Source organism: Symphodus melops (assembly GCF_947650265.1).
Source record: "Symphodus melops genome assembly, chromosome: 12".
In the NCBI taxonomy this organism is placed as follows: domain Eukaryota; kingdom Metazoa; phylum Chordata; class Actinopteri; order Labriformes; family Labridae; genus Symphodus; species Symphodus melops.
Window position 1 is genome coordinate 2,063,104 of NC_136702.1, and position 12,612 is coordinate 2,075,715.

At 40.2% G+C, this 12,612-nt stretch overlaps 3 protein-coding genes across 3 annotated transcripts in view; all 3 read right to left on the minus strand.

Annotated features, from left to right (window-relative positions):
• Positions 1-492: 492 nt before the first annotated feature.
• Positions 493-4,240, minus strand: LOC306832713 (CD209 antigen-like protein C). The gene is made up of 6 exons (XM_079357614.1): positions 4,157-4,240; positions 3,470-3,571; positions 2,336-2,485; positions 2,041-2,183; positions 1,416-1,519; positions 493-1,210 (listed from the first exon to the last, which is right to left on the minus strand). The coding sequence occupies exons 1-6, from the start codon at positions 4,197-4,199 to the stop codon at positions 1,060-1,062; spliced, it is 693 nt and encodes a 230-aa protein (XP_079213740.1). The 5' UTR covers positions 4,200-4,240; the 3' UTR covers positions 493-1,059.
• Positions 3,365-12,612, minus strand: part of gdap2 (ganglioside induced differentiation associated protein 2) — a 205,870-nt gene continuing 196,622 nt past the window's right edge. The window contains exon 15 of the transcript XR_013780258.1: positions 3,365-3,380. The gene's annotated coding sequence lies outside the window, so the exon portion shown is untranslated. The remainder of the gene's footprint in view (positions 3,381-12,612) is intronic.
• Positions 7,336-12,085, minus strand: LOC306832711 (C-type lectin domain family 4 member E-like). The gene is made up of 6 exons (XM_079357612.1): positions 11,996-12,085; positions 11,821-11,922; positions 10,866-10,991; positions 9,075-9,217; positions 8,805-8,926; positions 7,336-7,840 (listed from the first exon to the last, which is right to left on the minus strand). Exons 1-6 carry the CDS (start codon positions 12,063-12,065, stop codon positions 7,693-7,695), a joined length of 711 nt encoding a protein of 236 aa, XP_079213738.1. The 5' UTR covers positions 12,066-12,085; the 3' UTR covers positions 7,336-7,692.

Sequence of the window (12,612 nt, forward strand, 5' to 3'; positions counted from 1 at the left end):
TAATTAGAAGAATATTTTCATTATTTCTTTGATGTTTTTGTTACACACAAATATTCAGTGAGGATTGCTGGATAATATGTCGTCCAATGTCAGCTTTCTATGTGATCATGTGATGATGTGTGAGGAAGATTAAGTCTGTTGTGGAGGAAAGACCCCCTCAAAATAACAACACCATTCACTGACTCCTGTTTAACAGGAAACACGCAAAATACTGCAGTAAACATTCGGAAACAAAATGACTGTTTGTTTGTCAGAGCTTCTGTGTTTATGTAAATGTGTCTCCAATGAAATGTGTCCGATGTGGTTTCCTGTTTTCATGCAACATCTCCAAATTCAAAGAAATACTTTCCCAATCAGGCTGATGACATTATATCTACGACCAGCTGCTTATGAGTGATGAAACGATGAAAACTATTAAAGAAAGCTGCTGGGAAAACGATGATATGATCTGGAGCAAAGTTTTATATAATGTAAAAAAAAAAAATCACAAAATCAGACAAATCAATCTTTATTTGTATAACTCTAATTCATAACAAGTGTTATCTCGAGACACTTTACAAAAGCAGGTCAAAGACCTTACTCAGTGATATATCACAAAGAGTTCATCCATCATGAGCGTAGCATTTAGCAACATTTAGCTAAAGTTACAGTGATGAGAAAAATTCCCCTGAAACACAATATGAGATAGTTAATAAATTCAATGTGACTCCTGAAATAGAGAGTAAATATGATGACACATGCTCTGCAACATGTCGGAAAAACTGGAGTAGGCACATATTATCATTTAATGTGGTCACATCCATTGATTACTACGTTCTGGTCCTTTGCAATTCTTCCTCATGAGAGGTCGTCTGACCCATAAATGAGTCTGTCTGATGTCTTGCAGGGAACCGTACATGAGTTTGTAAAATCAAATTTTACTGTTTACTGATTGTTATTATAAGTGTTATCACTCTATCCGTAAGAATTATAATAGCCCACATTAAGCCTTTGTATATGAATAACAGACAGTGGAAATGATTTGAAAATGAGTCATTTCATTGTTCAATCACTGCTCCTCTATTTCTCACAGATCCACTGTCTGGATCCATCACAATTCTCATCATTCCAGTTTTTCTCTTTTGCCGAGTAAGAGACGATTTGACCACAGTCTTCTTCACCATGTGTTGGATCACCACCACCGTTATCGGGCTGACGGTCCGGCCAGTACCTATAAGAAGTAAAAAAAAATATTGATGTAACTGTTAGCTTCACTGACTTGATTTAACCAACATGTTTTTGTTCTTCATAGAAAACATGTCTGATCTTTGATTTAGGATTCAATTACTTGTTCATTAAAATATCTGTTGATGGATATGAACAGTGGTGTTTGTGCATGAATTAAACCTGAGGGATAATCATTTACTGTTTCTTACGCGTGAGTCAGTGGAGTGCCGTCCGTCCATTTCCAGGTGCCCTCGTTGTCTCTGTCACTCAAACCAATCCAAGTACGATCCTTGATGTTCTTTGTGAGGAATTCCTGTTGAAGGTAGAGAGCCTGTATTTATTTATTTAGCTTTAATTGTATAATATTTGAAGAGATGAATCTGACATCATGTAGAAAAACAATCCTAACAAAGATGAAGTGCAGAGAGGTCAGTAGAAGAAGAAACTCTTATTTTAGTAGAGATACAAAGTGTTGCTGTTTGTATTCAAACTGAAGTATGAGCATCAAAGTTTTATTCAAGTGCATTATGTGAAATCATTCATCAGGGATGTGATTCTTCCACATTCATCTGCAGTTTGAGATTTTACAACCTAAGAAGTTGAGCCAGGAATCTTTAATCATCCATGAAAATGTTTTATGTCACATTGAGAGGAACAGAATCCTTTTCTGTTTCTGTTTTCAGACGTCAACATGTTGATAAAAACACTGTAGTTTATTTTTCAGTCCAGCAGGTTGCAGTAACACTTTCTCAATCTTTGTGTGGAGAAGCAGGCTTTTTTATTTATCAAACACAACTCTGATTCTGACAAGAATAATTATAAAGAACACATGACCTGTTCTCCAAAACGGTCCACGATCACCAGATCTGCTCCTTTGTCTCTGCAGTCTTGTCTGCTTTCATCCCAAGTCTTAATCTGTGTTGAGAAGAGATAACAGGAACAACCGAACACCTTCCATCCGTCAGGACAAGTTCTGTCTGTAAAACATGACGAACATCAAATATTGAAGATCAGAAACCAAAGAAACATGCACAGACACTCTGTCAAATAAATGTGGATAGATGTGTGCATGACTGTCTCTGATGCTAACAGATAGCTGTGAGCAGTTAAAAACAGGAGGAGGACTCACTCTGTATGATCAAACACTGAAGTTTTTCCAGGTCTTTGGTGATTTTAGTGAGTTTGACATTCAGCTGGTTCTCTCTGTCCTGGAGACGCTCGGTCAGATTGGCTTCAATGGCAGATAACCCTGCAGATGAATGATGAGCTAAGGCGTGGCCTGAAATAAAGAACAGTTATCTCGAAACTCGTGCATCCACACAGTATTATTATTATTATTGTGTGTGTGTGTGTGTGTGTGTGTGTGTGTGTGTGTGTGTGTGTGTGTGTGTGTGTGTGCGTGTGTGTACATTTCATTACAGGTTTATGAACACGCACCTGTACAAAATAAAATAAAATAAATAAAAACAAATTTAACCAGCATACGGTCAACTCGTTCAGAGGAACCTGCACAGGACAAGAAGTAATACTCATTCGAAATAAGAAACAACATCAACAGCTGAAAACTTCTTGATATATCTGAAGGAAAAATTTGACAGAAAATGTGTGACAAACGTAATTTTTATTTAAAGAAAATAATTGTGCAGAGACTGAACCTTCAACAGATTCTGTTTGTGAGGACGATTAAGTCTGTTGTGGAGGAAAGACCCCCTCAAAATGACAACAGCACCATTCACTGACTCCTGTTTAACAGGACACACGCAAAATACTGCGGTCAACATACAGAAATAAAATGACATTTATGTCAATGTGTTCCAGAGAAATGTGAACTAGTTTCATGTTTTTACACAACTTCTCCACACTGACGTCAGATGTCGTCTTCTTATATCCTTTTAAAACATTTCTTCCTTTTTGCCGATTTTATTCTTCTACTATTCTGACTCGTGTCGATGTTTTGTTTTTATCTCTTTTTATTGAGCTCAGTTTCTTTTACTGCTTCTATTGCTTTTATATTTGACTTTTATGTGTCAGCAGTTTTTATTATTTAATTTTTGCTTTTTCCCCCTCCTATGGTTATGCTCTCTTATTTTCTTTTATTGTTTATTTAAATGTTTCTTCATCACTTTTTTTATCTTATGTTGACAAAGGTAAGCGACAGAAAAAAACAAGACAACCTAAGAGGGTACATTTCTCTGAGCAGACGCAGCCACTGAAAATATCATGTTAAAACTGATCTACAACGATTTCTAAACAACTCACTCACAGTGGACAGTGAGGCCGATGAGACCAGCCAGAAGGAGAAAACTTAGGATCACCAGAAACCAAACAGCAGATCTGGGGAATCTCCTCTTTGAGCTCGTGGGACCTGAACACAGAAAGAAGCATTCAGGAGCAACAGTTAACATCGTAAATTTGACAACTTCCAATAAATTATTATTTGTATAGCACCAGTTCATATCATGTTATCCTTAAATGCGTCAAAAAAGTTAAAAGTTTGTGCACAACTCGGTCTGATCAAACACTTAATAACTTTATTCATATAGCACCTTTAAACACAACTGCTTACAAAGTGCTTTACATATAAAAACAAATACAAATACATCAAAATTTAGAGAGGAAGAAGTGATGGACAGATACAATTACAACAGCATTTAGAGGGATCACATCACAAGTAGAACGAGGATAAAAGAAGAGATAAACAAGAGAAGGTAAAATGAGTACGACAGCAGGAGAGTTGAACGTTAAAAGGAGTAGGAGTTATAAAATACTAAGAGCAGTAAGATCAGTGCAAGAAGGGAATTGAAAGGCTAAAAAAACAAATAAGATCGATAAAAAGGCAATTAAATGAATGAGGAAAAGGAGAGATTTGTGGAAATCTTAAAAGAAAAGATCACATAAAAGCAAGTCTATAAAATGAGCTTTAAGAAGTGATTTAAAAAATGCCACTGACTCTGAGGAGATTCAAGTTCATCATTTGCGTAGATGGTCTCCATCTCTCACACGGAAGATTCCAGCTGTTTACTCGAAGGTCTCCTCTGCAGTGTGGGCTGTTTGAGGGCTGAAAACTTATTTGAGTTTCAAGTTTTTTTCTTTAACTTGTGAGGAAGTGACGACTGTCCGAAGTGATGAAATGTAAAGCTGATGAAACTTTAAGATGACTGTTTATCAGTCTTTTATGACTCGTCAAATTATATTCTAAAATCCTCTTGAACAGCAGCTGACACCACTGTGGTTTGGGAAACACGTATTAAAATAGATTTTATGTAAATTGTTGTATTCAGATGTGGAGATGTTTGTGGAACACCTGTAACAGAAACAACTATACAGATTGTTTCTTGGCTACGCTCCTTCTGTCCTGAAGGTAACAGATCATGGAGGAATAAGAGCCTTTGTTTATTTCTCCTAAATCAATCAAAGTCACTTATTTGGAACAGTTTTTTGGGGGAGGTTGAGAAAAACAGACAACAGAAGCCCCTCTGTCCTCACAGGAGCGACCCTCCTGCTTTGTACTGGGGAACATAGGACCCTTTTTAAATAAATAATAATATTCCTGCACTGACGTAGTAATCTGTGTTAGATTCACTTGGTAAGAATGGTTTGTGCCAAACCTGTATTTTTTTCACTTGAGAGTTTTTAGAGAAGAAAGTGAGGTGTTTGTTTTTTGGTTTCTGTCACATTAGGTAGAAGACGAGTTAGGTCCTGTTTTGTTTTGATGAGTTAATTTATTTGACACAACCACATTATCCAGTTCTCACCCTCTCCTCGTGTTTCTCAGTATGTTTTGGTTCAAGGTTCAAGGTTCAAGGTTCTTTATTTGTCAATTCCAAAATATGTCAGACATACAGTGAAATCGAAATTACGTTTCCCCCCTCCCCACGGTGCAATGTAGATAAGAAAAAGGTAAATAAAATAAAACAAGGTAAAAAAGAGGTAAAAAAGATAAATAATATTTACATTAATAAACCTAAATGTGTAAAAGTATTAAGTTAAATAAAATGGAGTATAGAACAAGATTATAAGAAAGGTGAAACTTGTGCATGCGTGCAATGTGCAATAAGTGACCAGGTTTCTGTTTCAATGTTCAAACAGGAGGAGGTTCCAATGTTCAGTGTTCATGGGGGCAGAGGGGAGGGAGGGAGGGAAGAGAGGGGAGAGAGTTCAGCTTCCTGACAGCTTGGTGGAAGAAGCTGTTTCTCAGTCTGGTAGAGCCGGCCCGAAGGCTGCGGTACCGTCTCCCCGATGGCAGGAGGCTGAAGAGGCTGTGTGAGGGGTGGGTGGGGTAGACCACAATGCGGGTTGCTTTGCAGGTGATGCGGGTGCCATAGAAGTCCAGAAGAGAGGGGAGCGGGACACCAATGATCCATTCAGCCGCCTTCACTGTGCGCTGCAGGGTCTTGTGGTTGGCAGCAGTGCAGCTCCCCAGCCACACAGTGATGCAGCTGGTCAGGATGCTCTCCATGGTGCCTCTGTAGAAGGATGATGGGTGGGGGTGCTCATGCTCTCTTCAGCTTACGGAGGAAGTAGAGGCGCTGCTGGGACTTCTTGGCCAGTGATGTGGTGTTTGCTGTCCAGGAGAGATCCTCACTGATGTGGACCCCCAGGAACTTGGTGCTGCTCACTCTCTCCACAGCAGCACCGTCGATGGTCAGGGGGGGTTTGGGAGTGCGGGCCCTCCGGAAGTCGACAACAACCTCCTTGGTCTTATTCAGGATAAGGTTGGTGTCTTTGCACCACGTGGCCAGTTGGCCCACCTCCATCCTGTAGTGCGTCTCATCGTTGTTGGAGATGAGACCGACCACTGTTGTGTCGTCCGCAAACTTCACAATGTGGTTGCTGCTGAAGGATGGAGTGCAGTCGTGGGTCTGCAGCGTGAAGAGCAGGGGGCTGAGCACACAGCCTTGGGGGGCCCCGGTGCTCAGGATGGTGGTTTTTGATGCGTTGCCGCCAACCCGCACAGTCTGAGGCCTCTCGCTGAGGAAGTCCAGCAGCCAGTTGCACAGGGAAGTGCTGAGCCCCAGCTGGTCCAGTTTGACGATCAGCTGCTGAGGGATGATGGTGTTGAATGCTGAACTGAAGTCTATGAACAGCATTCTGACGTATGAGTTTTTGGAGTCCAGGTGGGTGAGGGCTGGGTGAAGAGCAGAGCAGATTGCATCCTCGGTTGATCTGTTGCCCCGGTATGCAAGCTGGTAGGGGTCCAGGGTGGTGGGAAGGGTGGATTTGATGCGGGCCATGACTAATCTTTCAAAGCACTTCATGATGATGGGGGTCAGTGCAACGGGTCTATAGTCATTGAGAGTGGATGGTGATGGCTTCTTTGGAACATCAGTGTGATAAGAGGACCTGTGAAGACAGCCGGCCCCTCCTACACTGGATTGCTATCTACATGTATTACATCAATGGCATATAAACGGTTAAACTGCACTCGGGACTGCTTGGTGGTTTGCATCATGGTCTGTTTATCTATAGAAATGATTTAATTAGAAGAATATTTTCATTATTTCTTTGATGTTTTTGTCACACACAAATATTCAGTAAGGATTGCTGGATAATTTGTCGCAATGTCAGCTTTCTATGTGATCATGTGATGATGTGTGAGGAAGATTAAGTCTGTTGTGGAGGAAAGACCCCCTCAAAATGATAACAACACCATTCACTGACTCCTGTTTAACAGGAAACACGCAAAATACTGCAGAAACATTCGGAAAAAAAATGACTGTTTGTTCGTCAGAGCTTCTGTGTTTATGTAAATGTGTTCCAGTGAAATGTGTCCGATGTGGTTTCCTGTTTTCATGCAACATCTCCAAATTCAAAGAAATACTTTCCCAATCAGACTGATGACATTATATCTACGACCATCTGCTTATGAGTGATGAGACGATGAAAACTATTAAAGAAAGCTGCTGGGAAAACGATGATATGATCTGGAGCAAAGTTTTATATAATGTAAAAAAAAAAGAAATCACAATATCAGACAAATCAATCTTTATTTGTATAACTCTAATTCATAACAAGTGTTATCTCGAGTCACTTTACAAAAGCAGGTCAAAGACCTGACTCATTGATATATCACAAAGTTACAGTGACAAGCAAAATTCCCCTGAAACACAATATGAGATAGTTAATAAATTCAATGTGACTCCTGAAATAGAGAGTAAATATGATGACACATGCTCTGCAACATGTCGGAAAAACTGGAGTGGGCACATATTATCATTTAATGTGGTCACATCCATTGATTACTACGTTCTGGTCCTTTGCAATTCTTCCTCATGAGAGGTCGTCTGACCCATAAATAAGTGTGTCTGATGTCTTGCAGGGAACCGTACATGAGTTTGTAAAGTCAAATTTTACTGTTAAATGATTGTTATTATAAAGTGTTATCACTCTATCCTTAAGAATTACAACATTAAGCCTTTGTAGATGAATAACAGACAGTGGAAATGATTTCAAAATGAGTCATTTCAACATTCAATCACTGCTCCTCTATTTCTCACAGATCCACAGTCTGGATCTATCACAATTCTCATCATTCCAGTTTTTCTCTTTTGCCCTGTCAGAGACGATTTGACCACAGTCCTCTTCACCATATTGTGGATCTCCACCACCGTTATCGGGAGGACTACCCCAGTACCTACAAGAATGGAATTTTTCACTTTAAAAAATACAAAAACACATTTTTGTTCTTCCTGTTAGAAGTGTTTGAACTTTGATTTAGGATTTAGTTATTTGGTGATGGATAAGAACAGTGGTGTTTGTGCATGAATTCAACCTGAGGGCTTTAAGACCACTACCATAGTCTCCCTTTCCCACCCGACTACCTGAATGACTACAGGCCAATGGCACTCACTCCAATCATCACAAAGTGTTTTGAGAGAGTGATACTAGCCCACATCCAGAGCTGCATACCAGACAACCATGACCCCCTGCAGTGTGCTTTCAACATGGTCATCCCCCACAAACTGTCTACACTCGGCCTGCACCCCATCCTCTGTGACTGGCTCCTGGACTCCTTGACTGGCAGGCCACAGTTTGTCAGGATGGTAACAGTACTTCAGCCAGCATGATTACGAACATTGGCACCCCAATGGGATGTGTCTTCAGCCTCCATCCTCTACACCCTCTTTAAGTATCTATTGTTTTATGAATCCACGGCTATATCTGATTAAAGTGACTTAAAATAAGCCGCAAAGTCAGTAAAGTAGCTGCCATGCTCTCTCCCACCCCCAGTGTGGACTGTTCACACTCCTCCCCTCAGGTCGGAGATACACAAGTGTGAAATGCATGACCTCCAGACTCCAGAACTCTTTCTTTCCCACCGCCATCCGACTCCTCAACAACTGACAGTTTAACAATCTCATTCACCTAATGCTCAGTTTGCACATATTACGTTCTTTTTTTCCACAGATGAAATTCTATTTGCACACTGCTTTCACATTACCTTATTTATTTTTATATTTGTATATATCGATATTATTTTGCTTTTAATTTTTAATATTTGTATTGTTGACAGCAAAGTAAGTTTCATTGTACAGGGAAACATGTTTCCCACTGTGCACATGACAATAAACAATCTTGAATCATTTACTGTTTCTTACGCTTGAGTCAGTGGAGTGCCGTCCGTCCATTTCCAGGTGCCCTCGTTGTCTCTGTCACTCAAACCAATCCAATAGAGACTTAGATTCTCATTTAGATTATTGATGTTGTTTGTGAGGAATTCCTGTTGAAAGTCCAGAGCCTGTATTTATTCATTTAGCTTCAATGGTTAGACGCCTGAAATAAGGTCAGTGGTTAACACAACACAACTTATTAAGCTGCCGATTCTCTGACTTGTCAAAACCGCTGAATAGATGAAGCATAAAGAACACCTGTTCTTCCAAACTGTCCACGATGGGCAGATCTGCTCCTCTGTCTCTGCAGTCTTGTCTGCTTTCATCCCAAGTCTTAGTCTGTGTTGAGAAGAGATAACAGGAACAATGGAACATCTTCCATCCTGCAGGACAAGTTTTCTCTGAAACAAAACACAATCAAGATATTGAAGAGCAACAAAGAAACGTTTACATGAAGAAACTATCAAACAAATGTGGACAGATATGTCCAAGACTATCTCTGTGTTTGGCCTGAGAGATCAGATCTCAGTGTGTCATGGATGTGTTTACACCTCTAATCAAGACTTTACATTTTTCATACGATCCCTCAGAACGCATGTTAACACCAGTTCAAAAAGGGACCATGTAGTTTTGCCCTTAAATGGAGTCAAATGTTTGATGAGTTCATCCCATGTAGAGCGAGAATTTTATTAAAAGTTGCTTCGGACATTAAAATGTTTAAGGAAGTGAAACAAGTGTTTCAAATGTAGATAGTGTCACTCAGAGTCATTGGCCACATTTAACACATGACAGTCTGCCATGAGACAGAAATAAGATTTGGTTCACTTTGATACGTGGAAAAGGTCATCAATACATTTAAAACATGAACATTTCTAGGCAAGCTGACATAAAAATATCAAAAATATCAAACTGGTTCAAATGTAAATTTAAACAGTGACCATCGTCTGAAACAGTGTCAAAATTCTATGAGACTCTTTTTAAACGTTAGTTTTGTTTCACTTCTTTGTTCTGTATTATCTGAAGGCAACACTGCACCATTTTTGCATGAAATAATAGATAAGAAATTAATAAGAAAAATAGCTCTTCACTTCATATTGCACACAAATTTACATGGAATGACTCTAAATGGGTTAAAGATTATTGCGTCTTGACTACTTTAGGTGTTTTACACTGCATGTCAGCGCTTCCCATGCACTCCCATTCACGCCATGTAGTGAGACCATCCAACCCAGCCGCACAGTTTTGCGTATAATTAACACAACATTGTAATGTCGTGCAATGCATATGCCAAATTGCAATTTTACGTGCATATGATACGCCGTGCAACACATACCGACTGGTTAAGGTTAGGAAACAGGACAGGTTATGGTTGGGAAATGGGATATGGAAAGGTTAGAATAGTTGTCACCTTGACTCCTCCTCACTAACGTTAGGGATTGGCGTATCATCTGCACACAAAATTGCAATTTGGCGTATGCATTGCACGACATTACAATGTTGTGTTATTTATACGCAAAACTGTGAGAATGGGCTGAACCATCAGAAGTAATTATTTACATCCATACGTCACTGACAAAGTAGCAGGAGCAAGTCAGGGTTAAGAGTCTCAAAGACACATGCAGGAGCTGGGAAACGAACCCCCAACCTTCCACCAACTGAACCACGGCCGCCCCCTGATCTAAAGACACTGAAATAACATTCAAATAAGCAGTGAGTAAGCAATGTTCTACTTCCTTCTCTAATCCTTGACTAAAACAGCTCGATACGCCAGGTAGTCCATGTAAACATGGCGTAAACACAGCTCAGACAACAACACAGTGTGAGTGACTCATGCTTCACTCATTGTAGATCGTCACCGCTCAAACAAACATTTACAGGATAGACTTGATTTATGCTGTATTTACGTGTACAACGTTGCACATTCCTACTTTAAAGGGCAAACTAAGTTAACTAAATTAGAATAGTTGGCAGGAGTGAGAAAAGAACGGCGCCATGTTCTCTGAATGATGAAGCCGTTGAAGATCTTCACCACGCAGGATGAGCACTCACTCTGTTTGGACAATCTGTGAAGTCTTTGCAGCTCTTCAGTCGTTTCAGTGAGGTTGGCATTCAGGGAGGACAGCTGCTTCTCTCTGTCCTGGAGAAGCTCGGTAAGAATGTCTTTGGTGGCATGACCTAACATGAATAAATAAAAAAACATGATTCTCATTTAGTCATGGTTTCCTTTAAACTAGGGCAGAGAAATTATTCATATTAGAAATTACGATGTATCACTCAATTTCATCAGTTAATTTGTGTTAATTGCATTTTCAATCACTGTCCTCGATGTTGCATTTTTATTTTTTTCCAGTCCAACTTCGGGGGAAAAAAAGTGACAGCCCTTCATCTCTTTTATTTTTGGTCGATGCCTTCTTTGCATTTTCTATTTTAATGATCCAAAACATATCCTCCTGGCTTTCCACTACTCCTTCATCGAGAGTATCATAACATTCTCCTTAACGTGCTGGTTCCACTCCACCAGCCTCCAGAACAGAAACCGCCCGCAGAGCATGGTCACAGTCGGCTCTCAGATTACTGGACTTCCTGTAAGGACTATGAGCAGCAGACTCTCAGGTTAGCAGGTCGGATCATGCAGAGACCCTCAGACGCTCTCGTCCCAGCGTTTGAGTGGCTCCCCTCAGGACGCCGGCTTCGCTGTCCCTGCTGCAGGACACAGAGGAGAACAGGGCTGTCCTCCTCCTATACTTCATGCTCCCCTCGGAAAAAGCAGCTCAAACCAAGTTAAGCTTCTTTATGCACATGAATCTAAATTCATTCCGTTCTGCTTATATAGAAACTCTGAACAAATTTAAGAGCAACAACAACTTATGGGAAATATTTACAAAGGTTATGATAGTCAATTATGACTGGATAGAGAAAACATTGGGAAAGTGGGAAACTTTTAAAGCAGACTCTGCTCCTGGAAATAAGCAGCTCCACTTGATGTTAAATAAAAAAGACTCACAGTGGACGCCGATGATGACGATCCCAGCCAGCAGAACAACACTCAGCAGTCCCAGAAGAAGAACAACAGCTCTGTAAAATCTCCTCCCTGAGCTCTCTGGAGCTGACCACAGACAGAAGCATGACATGTAATCAAACAGGTTTGTGCACAGCTCAGTCAGAAGGAACACGCTTACTTCTTTGATATGTCCCAGGTCTTGCATCGACATGTTTTTCATATTCAACATTGGTGTAGATTTCCTCCATCGCTCCCAAGGTCTGCTCTGCAGAGTGGATTCTGTTTGAATGTGCATAATGCCTGAAGTTTCAAGTTCTTTTTTTTTTTTGTCTGAGGAAGGAAGTACCACGTTTCAGAGATGATAAAAGGGCTTACAAGACACATTCACCACAGCATGGTTTTGTAGTACAGAAATGGTTTTTGTTTTCTGTTTGGCAACTTCAGTGTCCCGTGCTGAATTTGTTTTTATGATCTCATTCTCAAGAAGCATCCAGTACTTACAAGAGCTGTCCTGTCGTGCCGAGGCATCCCTCTTCTATCCATGCCAGAGCCAAGAACACTGGTCAGACGAACTGGACTTTTAGTGTGAACCATATGTCAGAGAACATTTCAGGATGTAAAACATATATAACGATGAGTTATACCTATAAAACCAAAGACAAGACTTATTTCCAAATATCTGAAAGAACTTTGAAGGGTTCAAGCAACCCGGTCATTCCTTTCTTCCTTTCCAGAGGCCATGTAAGGTCACCAGATCATCTACTTTATGCTTTTCATATTCTGCAGCCTTCGTAT

Excerpts from the sequence above, each read along its gene's own strand:
- LOC306832713 (XM_079357614.1), bottom strand. The coding sequence starts at position 4,199 with ATGGAGACCATCTACGCAAATGATGAACTTGAATCTCCTCAGA. Across the intron at positions 3,572-4,156 it reads TGAACTTGAATCTCCTCAGA|GTCCCACGAGCTCAAAGAGG; the intron begins GTCAGTGGCATT and ends TTCTGTGTTCAG. Across the intron at positions 1,211-1,415 it reads GGCACTCCACTGACTCACGC|GTACTGGCCGGACCGTCAGC; the intron begins GTAAGAAACAGT and ends TACTTCTTATAG.
- LOC306832711 (XM_079357612.1), bottom strand. The coding sequence starts at position 12,065 with ATGGAGGAAATCTACACCAATGTTGAATATGAAAAACATGTCGATGCA. Across the intron at positions 8,927-9,074 it reads TGGACAGTTTGGAAGAACAG|GAATTCCTCACAAACAACAT; the intron begins GTGTTCTTTATG and ends GACTTTCAACAG. Across the intron at positions 7,841-8,804 it reads GGCACTCCACTGACTCAAGC|GTACTGGGGTAGTCCTCCCG; the intron begins GTAAGAAACAGT and ends CCATTCTTGTAG.